This window comes from Neomonachus schauinslandi, chromosome 5, assembly GCF_002201575.2.
Source record: "Neomonachus schauinslandi chromosome 5, ASM220157v2, whole genome shotgun sequence".
Classification (NCBI taxonomy): Eukaryota; Metazoa; Chordata; class Mammalia; order Carnivora; family Phocidae; genus Neomonachus; species Neomonachus schauinslandi.
The window spans coordinates 76,811,470-76,832,683 of NC_058407.1; the positions used below are offsets into that span (position 1 = coordinate 76,811,470).

The 21,214-nt window shown below is 40.1% G+C and overlaps 1 protein-coding gene across 2 annotated transcripts in view; it reads left to right on the forward strand.

Annotated features, from left to right (window-relative positions):
- Window positions 1–21,214, forward strand: part of TMTC1 (transmembrane O-mannosyltransferase targeting cadherins 1) — a 255,645-nt gene that overhangs the window by 140,494 nt on the left and 93,937 nt on the right. For both annotated transcript variants that reach the window (XM_044914902.1, XM_021690623.1), the window contains one exon: window positions 1,344–1,533. In XM_044914902.1, coding sequence (XP_044770837.1) covers window positions 1,344–1,533 — 190 coding nt within the window. The remainder of the gene's footprint in view (window positions 1–1,343; window positions 1,534–21,214) is intronic.

A 21,214-nucleotide genomic window follows, 5' to 3' on the forward strand; every position in this document is an offset into this window, starting at 1 on the left:
ACGCGGGGCTCGATCCCAGGACCCTGGGATCATGACCTGAGCCGAAGACAGACGCTTAACGACTGAGCCACCCAGGCGCCCCGCCCCGATTGGGCATTTTAAAGGAAGAGTGAGAGTAGCGGGGCAAGCCGGGGCTCAGAAGAGGCCGAGAAGTGAAAAATTACAAAGGAACCGTTGTCCAAGTGCATTTAGGCTGGCTGTGTCTGCTGGCTGGCAGTTATCATCTTACAGACACTGGGAGACAGGCCCTGTCCTTCCTGATGAGGACATTTTAAAGGAATGGCTCTCAGGTCCTTGAGAAAGACTTGTGAGTCGTGGGAGAGACATATTCACAATTGTCAGCCCTTTATAGAAATGCTCTAAGACAGGGAGGTCAGAGGCCCTTTGTCTGGTACTGGCTAGAACCAACAGTCAGTTCTCCTTGGCAGCATTGTGCTTTCTCAGGGAAGGGTTCTAATGGGGGCCAGGGTCATCCTAGGGATGCGCCTCATGCTGCTAGAAGCCATGCTGGAGCTTGGTGTCTCCTAGAGCACAGGTTTGGGTAAAGTTGGTTATGTGCTGATAGTTCGGCAGTTCTCAAGGGTCTAACCACTACTTAATGGATTTGTGTTGGCCGAACATATTTAAATAATTTCAGTTTCCTCTACCCTGAAAGGAACGGGGTCAGCTGGAATGCCTTTCACCTTCCCTTAGTGGCTAGACACAGCCAGAAAACAGGAGCCTCACCTGTGTTCGTTATCTCCCTTCCCTGGGTCTGTCTGTTCTCCTTGGCAGGACGATAGCTGTCCTTCCCTTCTCTTGAAGGCTAGCCCCTTTACTTGGGACTAAGAGACTTCATTTCCCTACCGCAGATGCTCTGATTTTTTTGAAATAATTCAGTATGATCAGTCTGTTATAAACATGATTAAATATTTTACTATCTACAGCAGTTTTCTGGGCACTATGAAAAAAAGGAGAGTTTAAAGGTCTGTCTCTTACCCAGGGAATCATACCTAGCAGAACAGCATTTCTGTCACATATTTTCATCAAACTTTTCCTTCCTGGCATTTATCTCAGGATGTAATGTATTTATTTATATGATAATTTTTAAATATATGTCATGGGAACTCTTGTCTTTGTTCACCGTTGAAAGGCCAGCACCTGCCACAGTGCCTGGAACTGTTAAATATATTCCAGAATGATCTATTTAATGATGAAATGAATGGGTGGCTTTCCATCTTACCTTGTCTTTTCCAATAACACCAACAGTATACAATGCTATTTAATTAAACCATGGTAAACGAATGTTTGCAAAGTATCATGGACCTTGAGTTGTGTTTCAGTGACTCTTCTTCTCTTTGTAGGTTCCTTACCTATTCCTACCTCTTGGCCTTCAACGTGTGGCTTCTGCTTGCACCTGTTACCCTATGCTATGACTGGCAGGTTGGCAGTATTCCTCTGGTAGAGACCATATGGGACGTGCGGAACTTAGCCACCATCCTTCTGGCAGTTGTCATGACCTTATTGAGCCTTCATTGTTTAGCAGCCTTCAAGGTAATTTTTTTAAAATCCAACCGAACTCTCTGCATTTGAAGAGAGATGCTCTGTACTTGGTGACGCCTTCCCCACCCCGCGCCCCCACGTGGTCTAGGTCTAAATTGAATCTACTCTTTTGTCTAAAAAACTAAAAAAATTTAAATTTTTCCAGGTGAGTCATACATATTTTAAAGACCTTCGTGGAGTTAGCAGATCACGGCCACCTTAATTATATGGTATCTTTCACTGTGCTACCAACCCTGTAGAAATTGGATCTGAAATTTAATGTTTGCAAATAAGAATTCTTTTTCCTGCTATAGTTGACTAATTTTTGCAGTAACTTGTTTGGTTTCATATAATGATAAATGAGATCATGATAATATATTCGTAAGTGCTTAAAATACGGTTAAGATGCTACTTCCACTAAGGACTGCCTGCCTGACTGGGTGGGTTGGGTGATTCTTCCTTGAAAAAAAAAAAAGAACGGTATAAAACTGGAAAAAAATTATTAGATGCAGCAGTTTCAAGAATGACCAAAGACAGCAAAGAACTTGAAAATGTTTACTTAGGAAAAACTGCTACTGCACTGGGGAAGATGCTTCTTGCTTGAGGGGATTCCCATCCCCCCCCCCCCCCCCATAACCCCCCCCCCCCGCCCAGCCCAACTGGTATGAAAAGACCCACAGGTTTACTAGTTAGAGGCTGATTTGGTTTGGGAAAGTAGCAGAGCAGCAAGAAACTTCAGGGGGAACTTTTGGAAACAAGAGAGCTGTGGAAGGGCTGAGATAATAGGCTCTGCATGCATTCATGGCTGGCTGCTGAACAACATGGGGCTTCCCAGGGAGCACAAGCAAAATTGAAAGCTTGGGGAGACTTACTTATTTCCTACAAATCTGAATGAATTTTTTCACCCATACACAGGTTGGGCAGCAGAGAGGGGAGGCTTCATTGGCTTGAGTTGTCGTTGTATAACTATTGTTGAAATCATTGGCTGGTCAAAAAGCTGTGCAGGTGCAAGAGAGATTCCCCCAGAGATTCAGGCAAAAGGGGGCAAAAAGAAACCTGAGCAAAAATTTCAGCTCTCTACAGAGAAACAGATTCTTCATTTTGAGTCTAGGCAAGTTCATTATACATTAAAACAGTAAAACCAGCAAATTTCAGAACACAATGGGATACAGAGGCAGTACAATGTATGATACACAAGGCTTAGTTTTTAATCAGATTACTGAACATGTAAAGAAACAGGAGAGTGTGACCGAAACTCGGGGCGGGGGGAGATAGTAAATAGAAAACAGAATAGAATTAAGAATCCAAAAGTAAGCTCACATTTACGTGCTCTGTTGATTTTTGGCAAAGTTACCAAGATAATTCAGTGGGGAAGGGATGGTCTTTTAAATAAAGGTACTGAAATAATGGAATATCTATAAGGAAAAAATGTGACATTTAACCCTTATGTCATACTGTACACTGAGAAATTAATTCTAAGTGGATTGCAATCCTAAACAAAAGAATTAAATAATACCAAAAACTCTAAAAGGAAACAGGAGAAAAATCTTTGTGGGTTTGGGTTAAGCAAAGATTTCTTAGGACTCATAAAGTACAGACTATAAAAGAAAAAGATGACAGATTAGACATCATTAGAATTAAGAATTTTGCTCATCAGGGGCGTCTGGGTGGCTCAGCTGGTTAAACCTCCGACTCTTGATCTCAGCTCAGGTCTTGATCTCAGGGTCATGAGTTCAAAGCCACCCATAGGCTCCACTTAAAAAAAGGTGTTCGATTGCTCATCAAAAGATAATGTTAGGGGCACCTGGGTAGCTCAGTCGGTTAAGTGTCTGCCTTCGGCTTAGGTCATGATCCCAGGGTCTTGGGATCAAGCCCCGCATTGGGCTCCTTACTCAGTGGGGAACCTGCTTCTCCCTCTGCCTGCTACTCGCCCTGCTTGTGCTCTCTCTCTGTCAAATGAATAAATAAAATCTTAAAAAAAAAGGATGATGTTAAATCACTCAAAAGGCAAGTCACAAACTGGGAGAAGGTATTTGCAAAACATGTATCTACAAAGGAGTTGTATCTGGGACATTTAAAGAGCTCTTAAAACTCAGTAATAAGACAAATACTCATTAAAAATGGGCAAAAAATTCAAACAGACACTTCACAGAAGAAGATATGCAAAGGTTAATAAACATATAGAAAGATGCTCAGCATCATTAGTCATCATGGAAATGCTAATTAAAGCCACAAAAAGAAACCTCTGCATACCCACCAGAATGACTGTAATTAAAAAGATTGACAATACTAAGTGTTGGTCAGAATGTAGAGCAACTGGACCCCTTATACTGATGAGGGTTGAAAAATAGCTCAGCCGCTTTGGAAAAATTTGGCAGTTTCTTAAAAAGTTAAATATGAAAATAAGCAATTCTACTCAGTATCTACCAAAGAGAGATAGAAACTTCCATCCATACAACATATAAGAGTCTTGTAAGTATTCATAATAGCTGAAAAATGGAAATAATCCAGTAACCTCAAAATATAAATGGATACACTTAATATGGTAAATTATTCAGAAACGTAAAGGAACAAATAATTTACTTATACATGAAAAAACATACATGAACCTGAAGCACATCTTACTAAGTAAAAGAAGCCAGATGGGCATGCCTGGCTGGCTCAGTAGGTAGAGCATGTGACTCTTGCTCTCGAAGTTGTAAGTTTGAGCCCACGTTGGCTGTAGAGATTACTTAAAAATAAAATCTTAAAAAAAAAAAGTCAGACCTATAAAATTACATAATGTATGATTCCATTCATACAAAATTCATTCATACAAAATGTCTGTTACTTTAATTCTGCCTTTTCTAGAATTGCCCAGAAATGCCTAGAGAAGGCAGAATTATGTCAGAAAATATGTGGGTTGGGGAGTGGGTATAAACAGACTTAAGGGAACTTTTGGGGATGTTGAATGCTTTTAAAATTTAATTGTGGTGGTGGTTGCTAAATGACAAATGTTTACCAAAACTCACCAAAACATACACACAAAATGGGGTGAATTCTATTATATGTGGGCTATATCTCAATAAAGCTATGTTTATTAAAAAGATTAAAATGTTACAAAGAGATTAAAGGCTAGAATAAATACAGAACTGACATTTGAATATAAAATACAAACATATGATCCTGAAAATTTGATGAAAAAAATTTTGAATGACTAAAACCTTCTTTTTTATTAAGGAAAAATTCATGTACAATTAACCTTTTTTTTTTTTTTAAAGATTTTATTTATTTATTTGACAGAGAGAGACACAGTGAGAGAGGGAACACAAGCAGGGGGAGTGGGAGAGGGAGAAGCAGGCTTCCCGCCGAGCAGGGAGCCCGATGCGGGGCTCGACCTCAGGACCCTGGGATCATGACCTGAGCCGAAGGCAGACGCTTAACGACTGAGCCATCCAGGCGCCCCTACAATTAACCATTTTAAAGTGTACAGTTTAGTGGTACTTAATGTATTCATAATGTGTAACTACCAGCTCTCTCTAATTTCAAAACCTTTTCATCACTTCATTAAAAACACCACATACCAATCACTCCCAACTCTCCCCTCCCCATCCCCAGGTGACACCTAATCTGCTTTCTGTCTCAGTGGATTGGCCTCTTCTGGATATATCATATAAAAAGAATTATACAATATGTGACCTTTGTGACACTTTGCATAATATTTTTGAAATTCATCCAAGTTGTAGCATGTATCAATACTTAGTTCCTTTTAGTGGCTGAATAATATTCCATTGGATGTGTACACCATAATTTGTTTATCCATTCATCTGTTTGTGGACATCCATGTCATTTCCACCTTTCTGCTGTTATGGGCATTGCTATATTACAACATTTGTGTATAGGTTTCTGCATGGACATATGTTTTCATTTCTTTTGGATATATACCTAAGACTGAAACTGCTGGGTCATATGGTAATTATGTACTTAACTTTTCGAGGAACTATTTTTCATATTGGCTGTACCATTTAACATTCTCACCCAGAGTATATAATCGTTCCTATATATCTCATCTTTGGTAATACTTGTTCTTTTCCATTATTTTGTTTAAAGCCATCCTAGTAGGTGTGAAGAGCTGTATCTTTGTGGTTTTGATTTGAATTTCTTTAATGAACAATGATGAACGTCTTTTCATGTGCTTATTGGCCATCTGTATATCTTCGTTGGAGAAATGTGTATTCTAGTCCTTTGCTCATTTTTCAGTTGGGTTGTCTTTTTGTTGTTGAGTTGTAAGAGTTCTTTATATATTTAACATATTAAATCCCCAACAGATAAATGATTTGCAGATATTTTCTTCCATTCTTTAGATTGTCTTTTCACATTCTTGATAATGTCCTTTAATGCACACAAGTTTTTAATTCAATGAAGTGCAGTCTCTTTTCTTTCTTTCTTTTTTTTGTTTTGTTTTGTTATTCTTCATTGCTTTTGTTGTCAAACCTAAGAATCCGTTACCAAAGCTGAGGTCATGAAGTTTTATGACTATTTTGTTCTAAGAGTTTTATAGTTTAAGCTCTTATATTTGGGTCACTGATCCATTCTGAGTTATTTTTGTATATGTAGTGGTATGGGAGTCCAGCTTCATTTTTTGGCTGGTGGATATCCACTTACCATATTTTGAAGAAACTATTTTTCCCCTCAACACCTTACTTAAAGTAATCCACTTCTTAATCATTTTGTAAATCAGGTTGATAAGACAACTATGATATGAATAATCATCCTCAAGAAAATCTAGCGTGCCAATTAGTTACATAAACTTGAGCTCAAATTTCACCTTCTTAGTAAAGCCTACCATATGTACCCTATTTGTTTATTTATTTATTTGTGAGAGAGAACGAGAGAGCGAAAATGGGGAAGGGTGAGAGGAAGGGAGAGGGACAAGCAGACTCTGCGCTGAGCTCAAACTCAGGACCCTGAGATCATGACCTGAGCCGAAACCAACAGTTCGATATCAACCGACTAAGCCACCCAGGTGCCCCCATATGTACCCTATTTAAAATGCAGACATCTACCCTCCACTCTTCTCCCTTTTAATTTTTCTTCACTATACTTCCAATTTCTAAAATGCTATGTAACTTTGTTATTTTATGTAATGTCTCTTTCCTCCAACTAGAATGTACACCCCATGAGGACAAAGATTTGTTTTGTTCACGGTCATATTTCTAGCATCAGGAGCTTGCTGCATCCAATATTTATTATCTAAATTTTATTGTTTGTTGCTCAGTATATATCATCTAAATGAATAAAAGTATAAAAAATGCGCACATGTACACAGGATTCAGCCTCCATCTTTTAAGTCTCTGCCTACTTTCCCCTCTCCTGCTGTGCTGCTTCTACTGTCCTCTGGCTGTGTTGACCGGTTAGTTTTGTCTGGTTTTCTTCATCTGTCACCCTACCTTGGTATACCAGGGCTCTTGAGGAGAGGGACATCATCTACCCTGTTACAGTTGTATTGACGCTTCTTTGACTGTTATTTCATATTTTAATAATTGACTTTACAAAGCTAAAAATTAGCACATGTAATGAATAAAACAGCAGGTGTGTCATTTCCCAATCCCCACCCTGCCCCTCAACCCCACCCTCCGTAGGCCTTCTTCAAACATTTTGTTCTTGTACATTTTTACACTTACTGAAAACAAAAACACATTCTTTATACAAGTAAGTTAAGTGAGATGGCATTATAGATTGCAGGCTCCTCCAGGCCACTTCCATATCCACTTGGGAGTATTCCTGCAGGGAAGCAGCTCAAAGAGTATATGTTTGACTTTTGATAAGCTCTTGTCTAGGATCGAGTGGGAGGGCTAGGACACAGAATCTAAACTTTCTTTCTGTAGAAATAACAGCAGGATAACTTTAGAGGTTGTTTCTTAATTGGTCCTGTTTTCATAGTATAAGAAATTTAAGACCTCAAGAAGTAGTTTATTATTTATCATAAAAGAATATGCTTGGGATCCTTGAGAATTTAAATGTAGAATTTGTCTTATTCTGTGCCTCTCCTTCATCTACTCCTCCTATTCATACCCTTTTTCACTAGGAGTGCATTTGAACTTACATTACATGACGTAGAGAACAATCTACAAATTCACTGTGGTGTTGAATTCCTTTCAACGGTGAACTTTAAAGTGAACTAATTTGCTCTTACTCTTTGTGCTGAAGATAATCACTCTGTTGGAATGTATGTATAGTAGAGAGAAAGAGTATTTAAACCATGAAGGCTTATTATTCCATTCTTTTTATCAATAGTGACTGTTTATGCACCAGGAGAACCATAGGCTGAGAATGCTCTTGGGGTTCTCATTATGACTCCTACGGACTGTGTATCAGATTGTTGACTTGTAATAGGGATATATGTCAGGAAGGCAGCCAGCATGATTTGGATTGTTGAGAAGAATTAATACTGTTGGTCCTACTCTTTTTTTTTTTTTAAGATTTTATTTATTTATTTGTGAGAGAGAGAATGAGAGAGAGCACATGAGAGCGGGGAGGGTCAGAGGGAGAAGCAGACTCCCCGCCGAGCAGGGAGCCCGACGCGGGACTCGATCCCGGGACTCCGGGATCATGACCTGAGCCGAAGGCAGTCGCCCAACCAACTGAGCCACCCAGGCGCCCTGTTGGTCCTACTCTTTAGTTGCCCTTTTCCCCCTGCCCTCTAATGTGATTTCCCGGCATTACAAAGGAAATACCACTGAATCGTATTTAAGAGTAATTTATTTGTTGTTGACTCTTTATTATATTCTCCCTCACATTCTAAGCAATTTTAATATCTTTGATAATCTTGTGGCATACTTGTAAAAGTAAAACCTGAGGAAAAAAGAGGGGGGATTAGTGACACCTGACTTTCCCATAATGACCTCCACAATGAGATGTCTTTGAGGATGGACATTAGGCAGTGGAGGGTCCCCTCCCCCCAAGTATGGGGCTTTCAGGGCTATTTTTTTGTTTATTTGTTTGGGTTGTTTTATTTTTTAGTAGAGGTCACAGTTTTTTCCCAGTCTATCTGTTCATTCCCAGCCTTACACATCATTCCCTTGAAGCCAACACAAATCATAGGCCATCTCTCTGAATCCTGGAGACCAAGTCAAATTCTCAGGTCTGCATGGACACGAATCTGCAGCCTGGCGAGTGGAGGTGACCTCTAGTAACAGCTTGGTGGAAATGGAGGGGTGGGATGGGGTGGACCTGATGCATCTCGTCACTTAGGGAGGAGGTTGTGTTTATCTCAGGGACCTCTCTTCATGCCTATTCCCAGCCTTGCCCTTGCTCAGCCTCCATGCTAGTCTGGATCACAGCCTCCACCAACATTTTCAGTAAAAGAACAGACAGATATCTGATGGATAAAGAGAGATTGTGAGCCTTAGATCCCTCATTAAATAAACCTCACACATCACAACAAGGAGGTCAGATTAGACTGAGAACCACTGTTGGAAAGTGATTATTTACTCATTGACATATTTACCTTTTTTTAAAAAGAACTGGAGCAGCTTATGGGAATAAATACAGTACAGCAGAGTTGACAAGGAGATGGAAAAACGTGTGTGTGTGTGTGTGTGTGTGTGTGTGAGAGAGAGAGAGAGAACTGAATTGTGAACATTCGGGGCTTTGCTGGACATACAGTCTGTCACAACTATTCACCTCTGCCACTGTGGCATAAATTAGACACAGACCCATGCAGTTGAACTGAACCAGCTTTCAGATTTCTGGAAATTATTTTGCATTTAGTCAGCCAGAGAATAGGTTAAGGTATTTTTGTGGCACATGGGTCACTGTGGCACAACTCTTTTAAATTCCAGAATAGCCATTATGAAACCTGGTAAAATAAGCATCTTGTTTTAATATACCAAGTGGTAAAATAAAATTGAACTTGAGGAATGAAGATTGCATTTAATGGTGAATGGCTCTGTGCCAAAGTTGATTTTTTTTTTTTTTCCCTTCTGGCCTACATTTCTCTCTTCGGTTCCCATTTTCTGCAGACTCCGTGCTCTCCATCCTTTCCTGTCCTCTGTTCATGAAAATCCTCTCCATGCTGTTATAGATCCAGTCTTTCTAGCCCGTTTATAACCCATCCGGTTTGTCCCACTTTGGGACCATTGCAGTTGCTGACAGAAATCCTAATGATATTTCAACATGGTCCATCTGCCCCTGACCACCAGTACTGAGGGAGTCTCCAGTGTCTGGGATGTCCGTCTCACATTTGGCTTCTCCGCCTGCCACCATTTTACCCATGCTGATGACATCCTGCTACTTAGGGGCATAGTTATTCAGGTCAGTAGCTGTAGTCAACTTTGGCCGTTGCACCGTACGCCAAAGCTGAAATTTTTGTTGATACCATTTTTCTGATGAGAGTGTGAAAATAAGCTGACAGCTTCATCAGACGCAGGGTTGGAAATTGGAGAAGTTGGATTTGTACCTCACTATAAAACGGAACATATTGAAAGATCCACTGCAAGTGCCTTTTTTTTTCTCTTTTTCAAATTTTTATTTAAATTCTAGTTAGTTAACATATAGTATAATATTGGTTTCCAGAGTAGAATTTAGTGACTCATCACTCACATATAACACTCACATATAACACCCAGTGCTCAACATGACACATGCCCTCCTTAATGTATGTGATGCAAATTGCGACTTATGTTCTGTCATCTAGTTCTTTGGTAGTCTCCTTTCATGTTGGAGGCCGCCCAGGTAATGCACATGGAGGAAAGCTGCTCTGAGTTCTAGATCAACAGTTGCTCAGGCTGGGAGGAGGAAGGCTGTGGAGTAGAGTGATTAGCACTGACCTGAGTCTGAGGCCAGGCTCTGCCACTGACCAGCTGTGTGAGCTCATCTCGTTCAGCCATATTCCTGCACCATGGTGTAGGGTTATTGTGAGGTTAACCAGGGCAAGCCACGTAAGACATTCAGCACAGTGGCCGGCACCTGGGAGGCCCTGAGTACCGGTCAGAGGTCCTAGTCATCCTTGTTGTCATCATCGTCATTGCCACCATTATGAAATTGTCACAGATTAAGGTCAGGAGCATAGTTAGGACTCCTGTTTTTATTTTATAAGAATAACCATAAAAACTAAAATGAAATAAACATAATCCAGCAGGACTGACTTTTTGATTCTATGTATTTCAATATACAGTCATGTTTTACTTGATAAAAAAAAAAAATACTTGTAATGCTACCAAAGATTAATCCCTGCCCCCTTCACCAAACCTCATTTTATCCCCCATCCTATATAACGGAAGTTAAATTCTTGACCTAAGAGCTAATGGTGGTAACATACTTTCCAGTTTCTAATGCTTCAGCATATTTTGGAATTTGGAAGTAGGTATGCTCAACCATAACAGAAGGGCAAAAATCCTAACATAAAACTATTCTGTTAGTTAAAAAAAAATGTTTATCAAGGGAAAGAAAATAGTGGCAAATATCACTGATCTGTTTATAAATGAACATTGTAGTTATCACCTAAACCTCCAAACTAAAGAAATAGTATAGAGGATTTTAAAGGTATTTGAAAGTTTAGCAAAGTAGGCAGGATATAAGAAATCATTTTCTTTTATTGCTGCTGTCCCTCAAACCCTTTCCTGTCATTGCTGGATTTCTCCATTCCACTCAGTGGTGACCATTGGAGCAAAACAGACACTAGAAATGCACCTTTTTATTCAGTGGGACTTAAAAATCAGAGGCCCTTGAGCAAAGTCTCCCCCAGGCATTCCTTTCTGTCCATTATTAATATGTCACGTGCAAAGTCATTGTCCTTGTACCAGATCTGAACCTCACACAAATCCTTCTCTCTCGTGTTCTGTGTCACTTTGGTCCCCTATGTATTTTCCAATATGATAGCAAAGTAGAGCGGTGCTCTACTTGGCTTTTGATCTAGGCCTGGCAGGAGTTTTTCCACATCATTTGATAATTTGTTTTATTCTTTGCTTTCATAGGGCAATTACACTTTCACAAGTCACACTCTTTAATAAGAAAGTGACTTACCTACCCCTTTGATGTTTATACCTTAGTTGGAAGACTCTGAATTTATTAATGGAAGAATTAGATAGTTGCATAATGGGAAAGGGAATTTTCAAACCTCAGTAACAGCTTTATTTCTTTTTCTTTATTGTATACTTTATGATTCTTGGCAAGATTTCATAGTTGACATTATTATTGGCTTTTACTCAGAGTAATTGCCACCTTTTGAGTCATAATCTTAACACTTAAAATAAGATTTTTTTTTTTGGTTTTTTAAGTAGGCTCTACGCTCAACGTGGGGCTCAAACTCATGACCCCAAGATTAAGGGTCACACGCTCTACTGACTGAGCCAGCCAGGCACCCCTGTAATCTTAACACTTTTTTAACACTTTATTTCTCTTAATGATTCATACTCTCATAAAAGCAACTCGTTTCTATTTAGCCTTACAATGCTTCTGATTGTTTTTAAACTCTTAACAAGGTCAAAAGATGTTTTTGAAACTCCTAGAGTCATTCTGTCCTTTCCATTCAGAACATGAAATTTCTATTTAAAGGAGCATACCTTTTTTTCATCTTGTTCTAAGAAAACCATGAAATATGTAATTAGGACTCTCAGAGATAAAAGCATCTACAAATACCTCTGAACAGAAGGTCCATTGGAAATTGCTATCATATTGGAAAATACATAGGGGACCAAAGTGATTGATTGCCACATTCTTTAGATGGCTTGCTGTAAGTACAATGCCCAAGAAAGCCTATAAAGGGTAACAAACATAACTTGGGGAGAATAACATACAAAAACCTTGGAATACTTATTTTTACACCTGCTTTGCTTAAAGAGGCAGCATAGAATATTAGAAAGCAAGCAAGTTTGTAATATGAGCTTTAATGCTTATATATTTATGTTATTAGATATCAAAATGTTGGTGGTAAGGTCTTCAAACTTCTTTCTGAATCTAATAAAAATAAATGAAACAATGTACATGGTACCTGGCATTGTTCAGGAGGGAAGTGCTATATAAATCATTCCCACGTGGATGTCTCAAAGTCAACATTCCAAAGTCTAACTCCTGAATGTACCCATTCACTGTGTCCCCCACAGTGTTTGTGAATTCACTGCATTCTACCAGGCACTCAAGCCAAAATTCTTGGGGTTTCATTGTTTTCCTCTCTGCCTCTCTCTCTCTAATATCATATCCAGTCCGTCAATAAATACCAGCAAGTATATTTTCACAGTATATCTGGAATTTGATCATTTCTCTCCACATTCACTGCTGCCATCCTGGTCCAAACCACCAGCATCTCTCACCTGGATTATTGCCAGAGCTGCTTAACTAGTCTCCCCGCTTCTACCCTCTGATTGTGATCCAGACTGTTCTCAACACAGCCACCAGATGATTCTTTAAAAATGTAAGCCAGAGCCTGTCTCTCCTGTGCTTAAAATCTTCCAGTGGCTCCTTATGGCTCTCAAAGTAAAAATCATAACCTTTATAAAGGCCCTAAAGGTTCTGCATGCCCATTATCTCTCTTGTTCCTTCCTGAATTCTTTGCCTACCATGAAATGAGTTTTATGGACTCCTCATCTCCTGCAAGTCTTTGCTTAGTTGCCAGCTTCTCAATGAGGCCTACCCTGACCATCATGTTTAGAATTGCAACCCACTTTTGCCCACTGTATGTTGCAGATGCCCTTTGTCAGCTCTCTCGCTCTTTCTCCCTGTCTTTTTTTTTTCCCTCTCTGGAAGGGCAGAGATTCTTTGTCTGTTTTGCTAACTGGTGTACTCCAAAGAACTTAAAATAGTACCTGGAAAATACAAAGGACAGAAGTACTTGCTAAATTCTTTAAGTGATTGCCTATAAGCACAATGCCCAAGGAGATGATACAGAGGTGCCAGCGATATGCATTTGTTGAATGATTGAAGGATCAGTGACTGTGTTTTACCAAAAGCACCATTGCTGAGGATGGGAAAGTTTTCAGGAATACTTGGACAAGGCAAATGAACTGGAGGAAGTGTCGGATAGTACCCCGATGCTCCTGTACTTTCCATGTCTCTCATAGGAGTAGGTAAGGGTATGAGTGGCATGGCCAGTCCCACTTAGCGGCCACATATATAGCGCTGAGATAGAAATAGAAACTGGTCTTAAGAGCTAACAAACTATTTAGGGACAAGCAGGATAAATTTGTAGGGAATATATAGATGCAGAATGGTACATTCAGAGAGGAAGAGCCCAGAGGAAGGCAATAAGATACAATATTAAATATTTACTTACTGACCACTCACTGGTTCCAAACAATATGCTGGATATGGAGAATAAAGATAGGGTAAAACCCAGTAGCTGCCTGAAGAATTTGGTTTTCTTGGGGCGCCTGGGTGGCTCAGTCAGTTAAGCGGCTGCCTTCGGCTCAGGTCATTATCCTGGGGTCCTGGGATCGAGCCCCACATCCGGCTCCCTGTCAACGGAGAGCCTGCTTCTCCCTCTCCCTCTGCCTGCCACTCTGCCTACTTGTGCTCTCTATCCTCTGTCAAATAAATAAATAAAATCTTTAAAAAAAGAATTTGGTTTTCTTTGCTTCCATTCCATCCCCCCACCTCTGAGAGAATTATCCTTCTAAATACAGGTATGATCTAAACGTGTCTCTGATTGGCCAAGAAACCTTCCTGCTCTCAGGACTTTATCCTGGCTCGAGCCAAGACTATTCAGCCGCATGACTTGATAAAGTTCTTTAAATGTATAGTGATTTTCTACACAGAAAATGGCAATCAGCTACTCTACATCTACCAAGAATGAATAGCAAAAAACGTGTTTCAACTGTAGCATAAAGGCTATCGCTGAGATTCAGGGAAAATTTTCTGTTTGCAGACAGTGAGGTAATTTTTGGTACTGCTTATAGAAACTCCTAAGGCAGAAACTTTTCCTTTTAACTCCATTTTGCTTGAGCAGTTTATGCCATCATTTTTCAAAATATGTTCTAGCATCACACAGGTCATTAAGTAAGGTTACTACTCTAAATAAAGATGCTGCATTTCAGAAGCACCAGGTTTTAAAAAGTTCAACATATTTTCCTACTGGAGGATTTCAGAAAGCCTGGACGGTGCTCTTAAGCAGCCTTTTGAGTTTCCAAATAGGGTGTACAGTGAATGGCATTTCTCAACTTTATTTGAATTTGGAAGCCCTTTTTTAGGGGCTTCTTGCAGTATCCATGTTCTTGTAATATGCTCTGGGAAGCGTTGACTTAAATATTTGAGGGTGGATGGAGAAGTGCACTTTAGAGTCCATTTTCTGGTCAGCATTTAAACTTTTTTTTGCCTTATTTATACTTTCACAAACAATAGCCCCCTGCCACCACAGCATCATCAGAAGAATTTTCATGTTTATTATCCCTTTAGCAGTTAATACCACCTGAAAAAGAATTCCTTTGAAACCCTTTCTTTTAGAGTTATAGCAGCTGCAAGTGAAAGCTAAGATCCATGGAATCTTGGTTTTTATTGTATGGAGGCCGTCATTTGAAATGCGGATAAAATGTTACAGTTTGGGGAAGCAGGTGTCCCCTCAACCCATTGGTATGTTAAGTAGCCGTTTCAAAGCTAAGACCAAAGTGACACCACAAATATCTCTCCACATGTAGTTTTTCTTGTCTCTGGAGAAAGTTAAAAATTCTATCTTTACCTGCTTAGGTGTTGATTTACAAGAAGCCACTTGACAGAGTATTCTGTCTTCCCTGACTAGAAAGTGAATGGTTCTTGCCTCGGCATATAGTTCCTTTCATGGGTGGTTCTTGTGGGAAAGCTGGTGGACAAAGGACTTCCTTGAGCTCCACGATAAGCCAGTGTGTGCCTGTTTGCTAATAAATGGTTGCACTTTTGGCAGAATGTTCTCTGAAACTTGCTTTCATTTTTGTATCCCGTCTGGGTCTAATTGCCAGAGGCCACCAGTATTTACAAAAGGACCTGGCAACTTTAAATGGCCTCGTCAGTTTGTGACTCAGGACTCTGGCATTTGGTATTAAAAAGTGATTAATTAGGAAGAGCATTTATTAATGTCAGCCTCTCTGGCATTGCCTTGAAAATTCTCTCCATTACAGTGTACCACAATTTCTTTTGATTTCGGTGACTTTGGCAGTGAACTCTAGTTTTTTTTTTTGCCTATTATAGATTTAGGTCCTTGCTATGACAGTGTTTTCACTTGGGAATAATTCAGTGTCAGGGCTTGTTGGAGGAAAACTTTTACTCTTTGTTTTTCTGTCTAAAACATTTATTCTCTTACCTTGTAAGAATTTCCCAAGGGGGGAAATGACTCCTAATTAGTGATTATGTGGTTAAATTCTTTTATTTTTTTGGCAGGCCTCATATAGATATATTGAAATGCTTCTCTCTTATATACACGTTGGAGATTTCTGTTCATATATGGTGGAAAGCAGTCCTTATGAAACAATGATAATAGGGGTTTGAATTTCTGAACTTGGAATTACAAGCACAGATCTTCCGATGGGATTGCATGCTGATAAACCTAAAACAAATTGAAAATGTAGGTCGAAAATGCATTTAATACACCTACCCTACCACTGAGTATCATAGCTCAGCCTCGCCTACCTTACACATGCTCAGAACACCTACATTAGCCTACAGTTGGGCAAAATCCCCTAACACAAAGCCTGGTTCTATAATGAAGTGTTGAATATCTTCTGTAATGTATTGAGTCCTGTACTGAAAGTGAAAGACAGGACGGTTGTTTGGGTGCAGAATGGTTGTCAGTGGATCAGTTGCTTGCCCTCATGGCTGACCGGGAGCTACGTGTGGCTCAATGCCCGGTATCACAGAGAGGACAGTACCATGTATCGCTAGCCCAGGAAAAGATCCAGATTCAAAATTCAAACTACGGATTCTACTGAATGCCTATCACTTTCGCACCATCGTAAAGTCAAGAAATGTAGGTGGAACCATCCTAAGTCAGGGTCCATCTGTATTTAGTACTATTTTAAACAGGGCCTTTGTTTCTATCCTTTGTTGCATTTATAAGTCTATTAAATTTGTCCTTTTAAGGTGGCAGGCAGCCTGTCGTAGGCAGGCTGTGTTTTTTGTTTTTTTGTTTTTCCTTACAGATTTTATTTATTTATTTGACAGAGAGAGAGAGAGATAGCGAGAGCAGGAACACAAACAGGGGGAGTGGGAGAGGGAGAAGCAGGCTTCCCACCCAGCAGGGAGCCCAACGTGGGGCTCGATCCCAGAACCCTGGGATCATGACCTGAGCCAAAGGCAGATGCTTAACAAGTGAGCCACCCAGGCGTCCCATAGGCAGGCTGTTTGAATGTCCAGTTAAAGGTGAGGGAAGAGCATTATTTAATCATGCCGGTTATTTAGAAAAAGCTTTTCAGTGATTTGTGATGAAACAAAATGATCCATCGACTTTTATCACCAAAGTGGGTCTTATGCAATGAGATGCAACATATTTTGATTATAGAAGATATTTTGGTTTTGGATGAGTATACTGATGGATAACAGGATTCAAATCCACTTATTAATAGTAGTTCCTCTAGGAGCTCAGCTGTACAAGTAAATCTCACTTTTTTGGTTTTTTTACCTATTAATAAAGAAGATTTCTAGGGGTGCCTTGGTGGTTCAGTTCAGGTGGTTAGGCATCTGCCTTCAGCTCAAGTCATAATCCCAGGATCCTGGGATCGAGACCCACATTGGGCTCCCTGCTCAGCGGGGAGTCTGCTTTTCCTTCTCTCCTCTCCCCTCCCCCTGCTCATGCTCTCTCTCGCTGTCTCTCTCAAATGAATAAATAAAATCGTAAAAAAAAAAAGCTTTCTAAATTTCTTATTACTTCATATTTCATAAACTTAAAGTAAGCCAAATATTTCTCTGAGATTTGTTTGAGAAAGCATGGTGAATTATTTTCTTTAAGAAATACCACATCAAAAACCAATGATGTATGGTGACTAACATAACATAATAAAATTAAAAAAAAAAAAGAAATGCTGCTCTAAAATATTTAGATCTTTGTTGTGTGAAATATGTGGGATTTTTATGATTCCTTCTTATTTATTTTAGATTACAGAGGGAAGGTACTGTCCCCTCTGTGACAATCCTGAGTAGATGAATCATACTTTTTAGTGAGTGTGACTCACTGTGTGAAAAAGTAAAACACCTTGTCTTTTTCTAAACAAAAAAATAAGTCTGTGCCATCCTAAGCTTTGGAAAATTTTGGCAGAGGAACTTCTCCTTAACAGAAGCATTTGAACAGTAACTATAGGTAGAAACGAATTCTGCCCAGCATGTACACTCTCATAGGAGTGAAACAGTTTATGAAAATGCATCTAATTTATCCTCTGCTTCTGTTTGCTCAAACAAATGAATTCATCAAAGTGAATTGTGAATTAAAGTGAATTGAAACAGGTGAATTCATCAAAACTAAATTCACTCATGACTTGGCTTCCATGGCTAAATCCATCATGGTCCCTAATTGAATCCTCACAGAGGGGGAAAATTGGTTAATTGCTCCTGCCTCCCTCCCATACTGGGTCACCTTATTGAGTTACAGTTCTTGATCCAGCATTCTGGGGCCTTACATGTGTCATCTCCATTTTGCCAGCCAGAGCTGGATGCCGTGAGCGTGATGTGAGACCAGTGCCTCTAGGCAGTAGACTCTCTTCCCCACTTTGCTGGGACAGGCTCCAGGCACAAGACTGAGCTTCTGTCAGCATTTCTCTCCTTGCTTCTCACAGGTTTCTTGTCTAGTGCATCACTGACCCTCTTCTGGACAGAGCCCCTCCCCTGAAGCCAAGGGTGTCTGATGGGGATCCTGGTTCCTCTCCCCTTCCCCCTTCCTCCTCAGCGAGCTTTGATCTCAACACATATAAACACCCATCTCTTAGAGCCACACCGCTGTGGAGTTTTCAAATCCACATTCCTGAATGAATACTCTTTCTATATATATATTTTGTTGTTGTTTTATATATTTACATATAGTATTTATATATATAGATTTATATATATCTGTATAGAATATATATATTTATATTATATATAAAATAGATATAAAGAATAAGTGGTTGTCACATTGTTACATTCCTGGAAGATTTATGCATAAACAGTTCATAGATAAACAGTTGACTATTACAGATGGAAGCTTGAGCAGTAACAAGTTACAGAACATGTGTAGATTTAAAATTTAGAAGGTCTTTGTCCCACGTAGTTTATTCATTGTGCTTCTGTGGTCATTAGAATATGCGTGTCCTCTTATTTTCCTTACTAAGAAGGGCACTTTCATCACATGATTTGATTTATGTCAAAAATGATCATTATTCCCCCCTCGAGACTTCTCCAATATAATTTTGACTTACAATTCAGTAACTAAGATCAGTCAGCTACATGATGTCTTACTCTGTTGTGTGTGGTAGACAAGGATATGCCCATTCTTCCAGAGGCTGGCTGTTAGAATGAGATTTGCACATATTCTTTGCCGCACATCCTGCCGCATTCCTGTAGACCGTAGAACACTCTTGTCTGCATCGATCTGGCGGAGTGAATCCGTAGTGTTTTCTGTCACAGGCCTCAGGTGTGATTTTCTAGACTACCTTCGCAGTGCCTCACTTGGTCACCTCCAAACTGCTGGGTCTCATCTGCTGTCAATGTTTTTCTGCTGCAAAACCAGAAGGCAGTGAAATCCCCCAGTGAGTGCTTGTGTGTGTGTGTGTGTGTGTGCATGTGCGTGCACGCGCACACACACACAAACAGCCCTCGCTTTGGATTCCAAAGCCACGTGGACTGTTGGGAAAGGACAGCCTTTGTGGTGGGCTAGACCTCAGTTTGAAACCCTTGTTTCTAACTAATTGTATTAATGTAGATCTGTGTCTTAAGCCCTTTGCGCCTCAGTTTCTTATCTGTACAACTGGGGATAATTACCGATGTTCTAATATTATCATGAAGTTTCAGTGGAAAAATTTCAGCCCTAGGTCTGGCATATGGTTTGTGCTTGAGAGATACTTGTTTTCCCTATGTCCTCTACCATTTACAACTTACCAGGTGGCCTTTATTGCCCGCTCCACGCGTCTCCCATGTATGATAGTGCGCATACCGTAACTGCTCAGATGTGACTTTCCATCTCTCTAGTCTTCTCACTTTTTAAAAAATATACAGCTTTCTAGTACCTTTTCCATTTCTGTTCAGAACCACGGTTAGAGATGAAGAAAGTTCACTTCTTTGACTTCTGCCATGTCTCTAAAAATTCCTGTAAATAGTTTCATTCTAATCAGGGAAAGGTTTCTTCAACAACATTTTCTAATTTACTTAATTCCCTTTTAACTCCTTAGTAATGCTTGCTTAACTGAGTGGCATTCTTTTGCACTAGACTGATATTTACCAATCATGCCTCTTCTAAAGTGTCTTTTAAAAGATTTTGCTTTTATTTTTCTTTAAACACTTAAAACACACATGCAGAACGTAACATACGTTTGCAAATAACGCTCCAAATTAGTTTATCCTCAATTAGAGTAAAGTAATCTGAGAGCTTCACTCTTCCACCTGAATTAACTCTGAGACATACTTGTGTGCTCTTGTGAGATAAGGAATTTCAATCTCAGGACCTCGTGTTGGCAAGAAGATTGAGACTGTTGATTAGAAACAAATCAAACAAAACGTGGTGCAGAAAAACGAAATTCAGAACCAAAGACCAGAAATCGAAAACGTCAGTTTCCGAACGCTTTGATTTTAATCTGCCTTCGGCTTTCTGTTCATTAGTGCATCTGGCCGTGCTTCTTAGTGAAGAGAAGCTTGGCAGGGGGGGAAAAAGCCGTGTTTAAATTGTCTGGGAGAAGACACAGAGTGTACAGATCTACTTTTGTCTCCGAGGGGGTATGATTTCTTCATTCATTTCTCCTTTTAAAATTTTTCTCCTTGCGCACTTACGAGTAAATTTTAGAGCACATGGAAGTGAGGAAATGATTGTCCCAGTTCGAGCCAAGGAGAGTGTGGGTTGGCAGCTCTGCTGTCGAGATCCTGAGTCTGTGCCGTTTTCTGTCCCACCCAGCTCAGCTTATCCCATCCATTTCAGACTAGGGAGAAAAACCTTTCCATGGTACCTTCCATGCCTCCATGTGAGACATGAAGAGTGCCTCCAGTCATGCTCCGGAGGACTGTCCTTAGACCTCTCACAGGGTGGCATTGTGGCAGTTTGGCCTAACTCGGGCTCCCAGGAGGATGTATAGTCACCAGCGAATTTGGCCACCGTGACCAAGGCTCTGAGGATCAGCTTTCGGGTTTTCTTATTCTCTCTACCTTTAAGACTGCCCCAAGATTCCTCCTGCCTCCTGCGTTGCTCTTATGGAGTTTAGATTCTAGGTCTTGTCTGAGGCATAACAAGTGGTCTGTTATGTTGGATATCCACAAGAGCAGTAAGAATTCCAAACTCCCTCTTCAGCTATTGAGAGATCCGTCCCGATCTCATTGGCCAGATAAAAAGCTCTCTCAGGTTGGTGTTTGTCTTTACTGTTTTTATTTATTTATTTTTAAAGATTTTTATTTATTCAGTTTACAGAGAGAGAGAGACAGCAAGAGAGGGAACACAAGTAGGGGGAGTGGGAGAGGAAGAAGCAGGCTTCCTGCTGATCAGAGAGCCCGATGCGGGGCTCAATCCCAGGACCCTGGGATCATGACCTGAGCTGAAGGCAGATGCTTAACAGCTGAGCCACCCAGGCACCCCTGTCTTTACTGT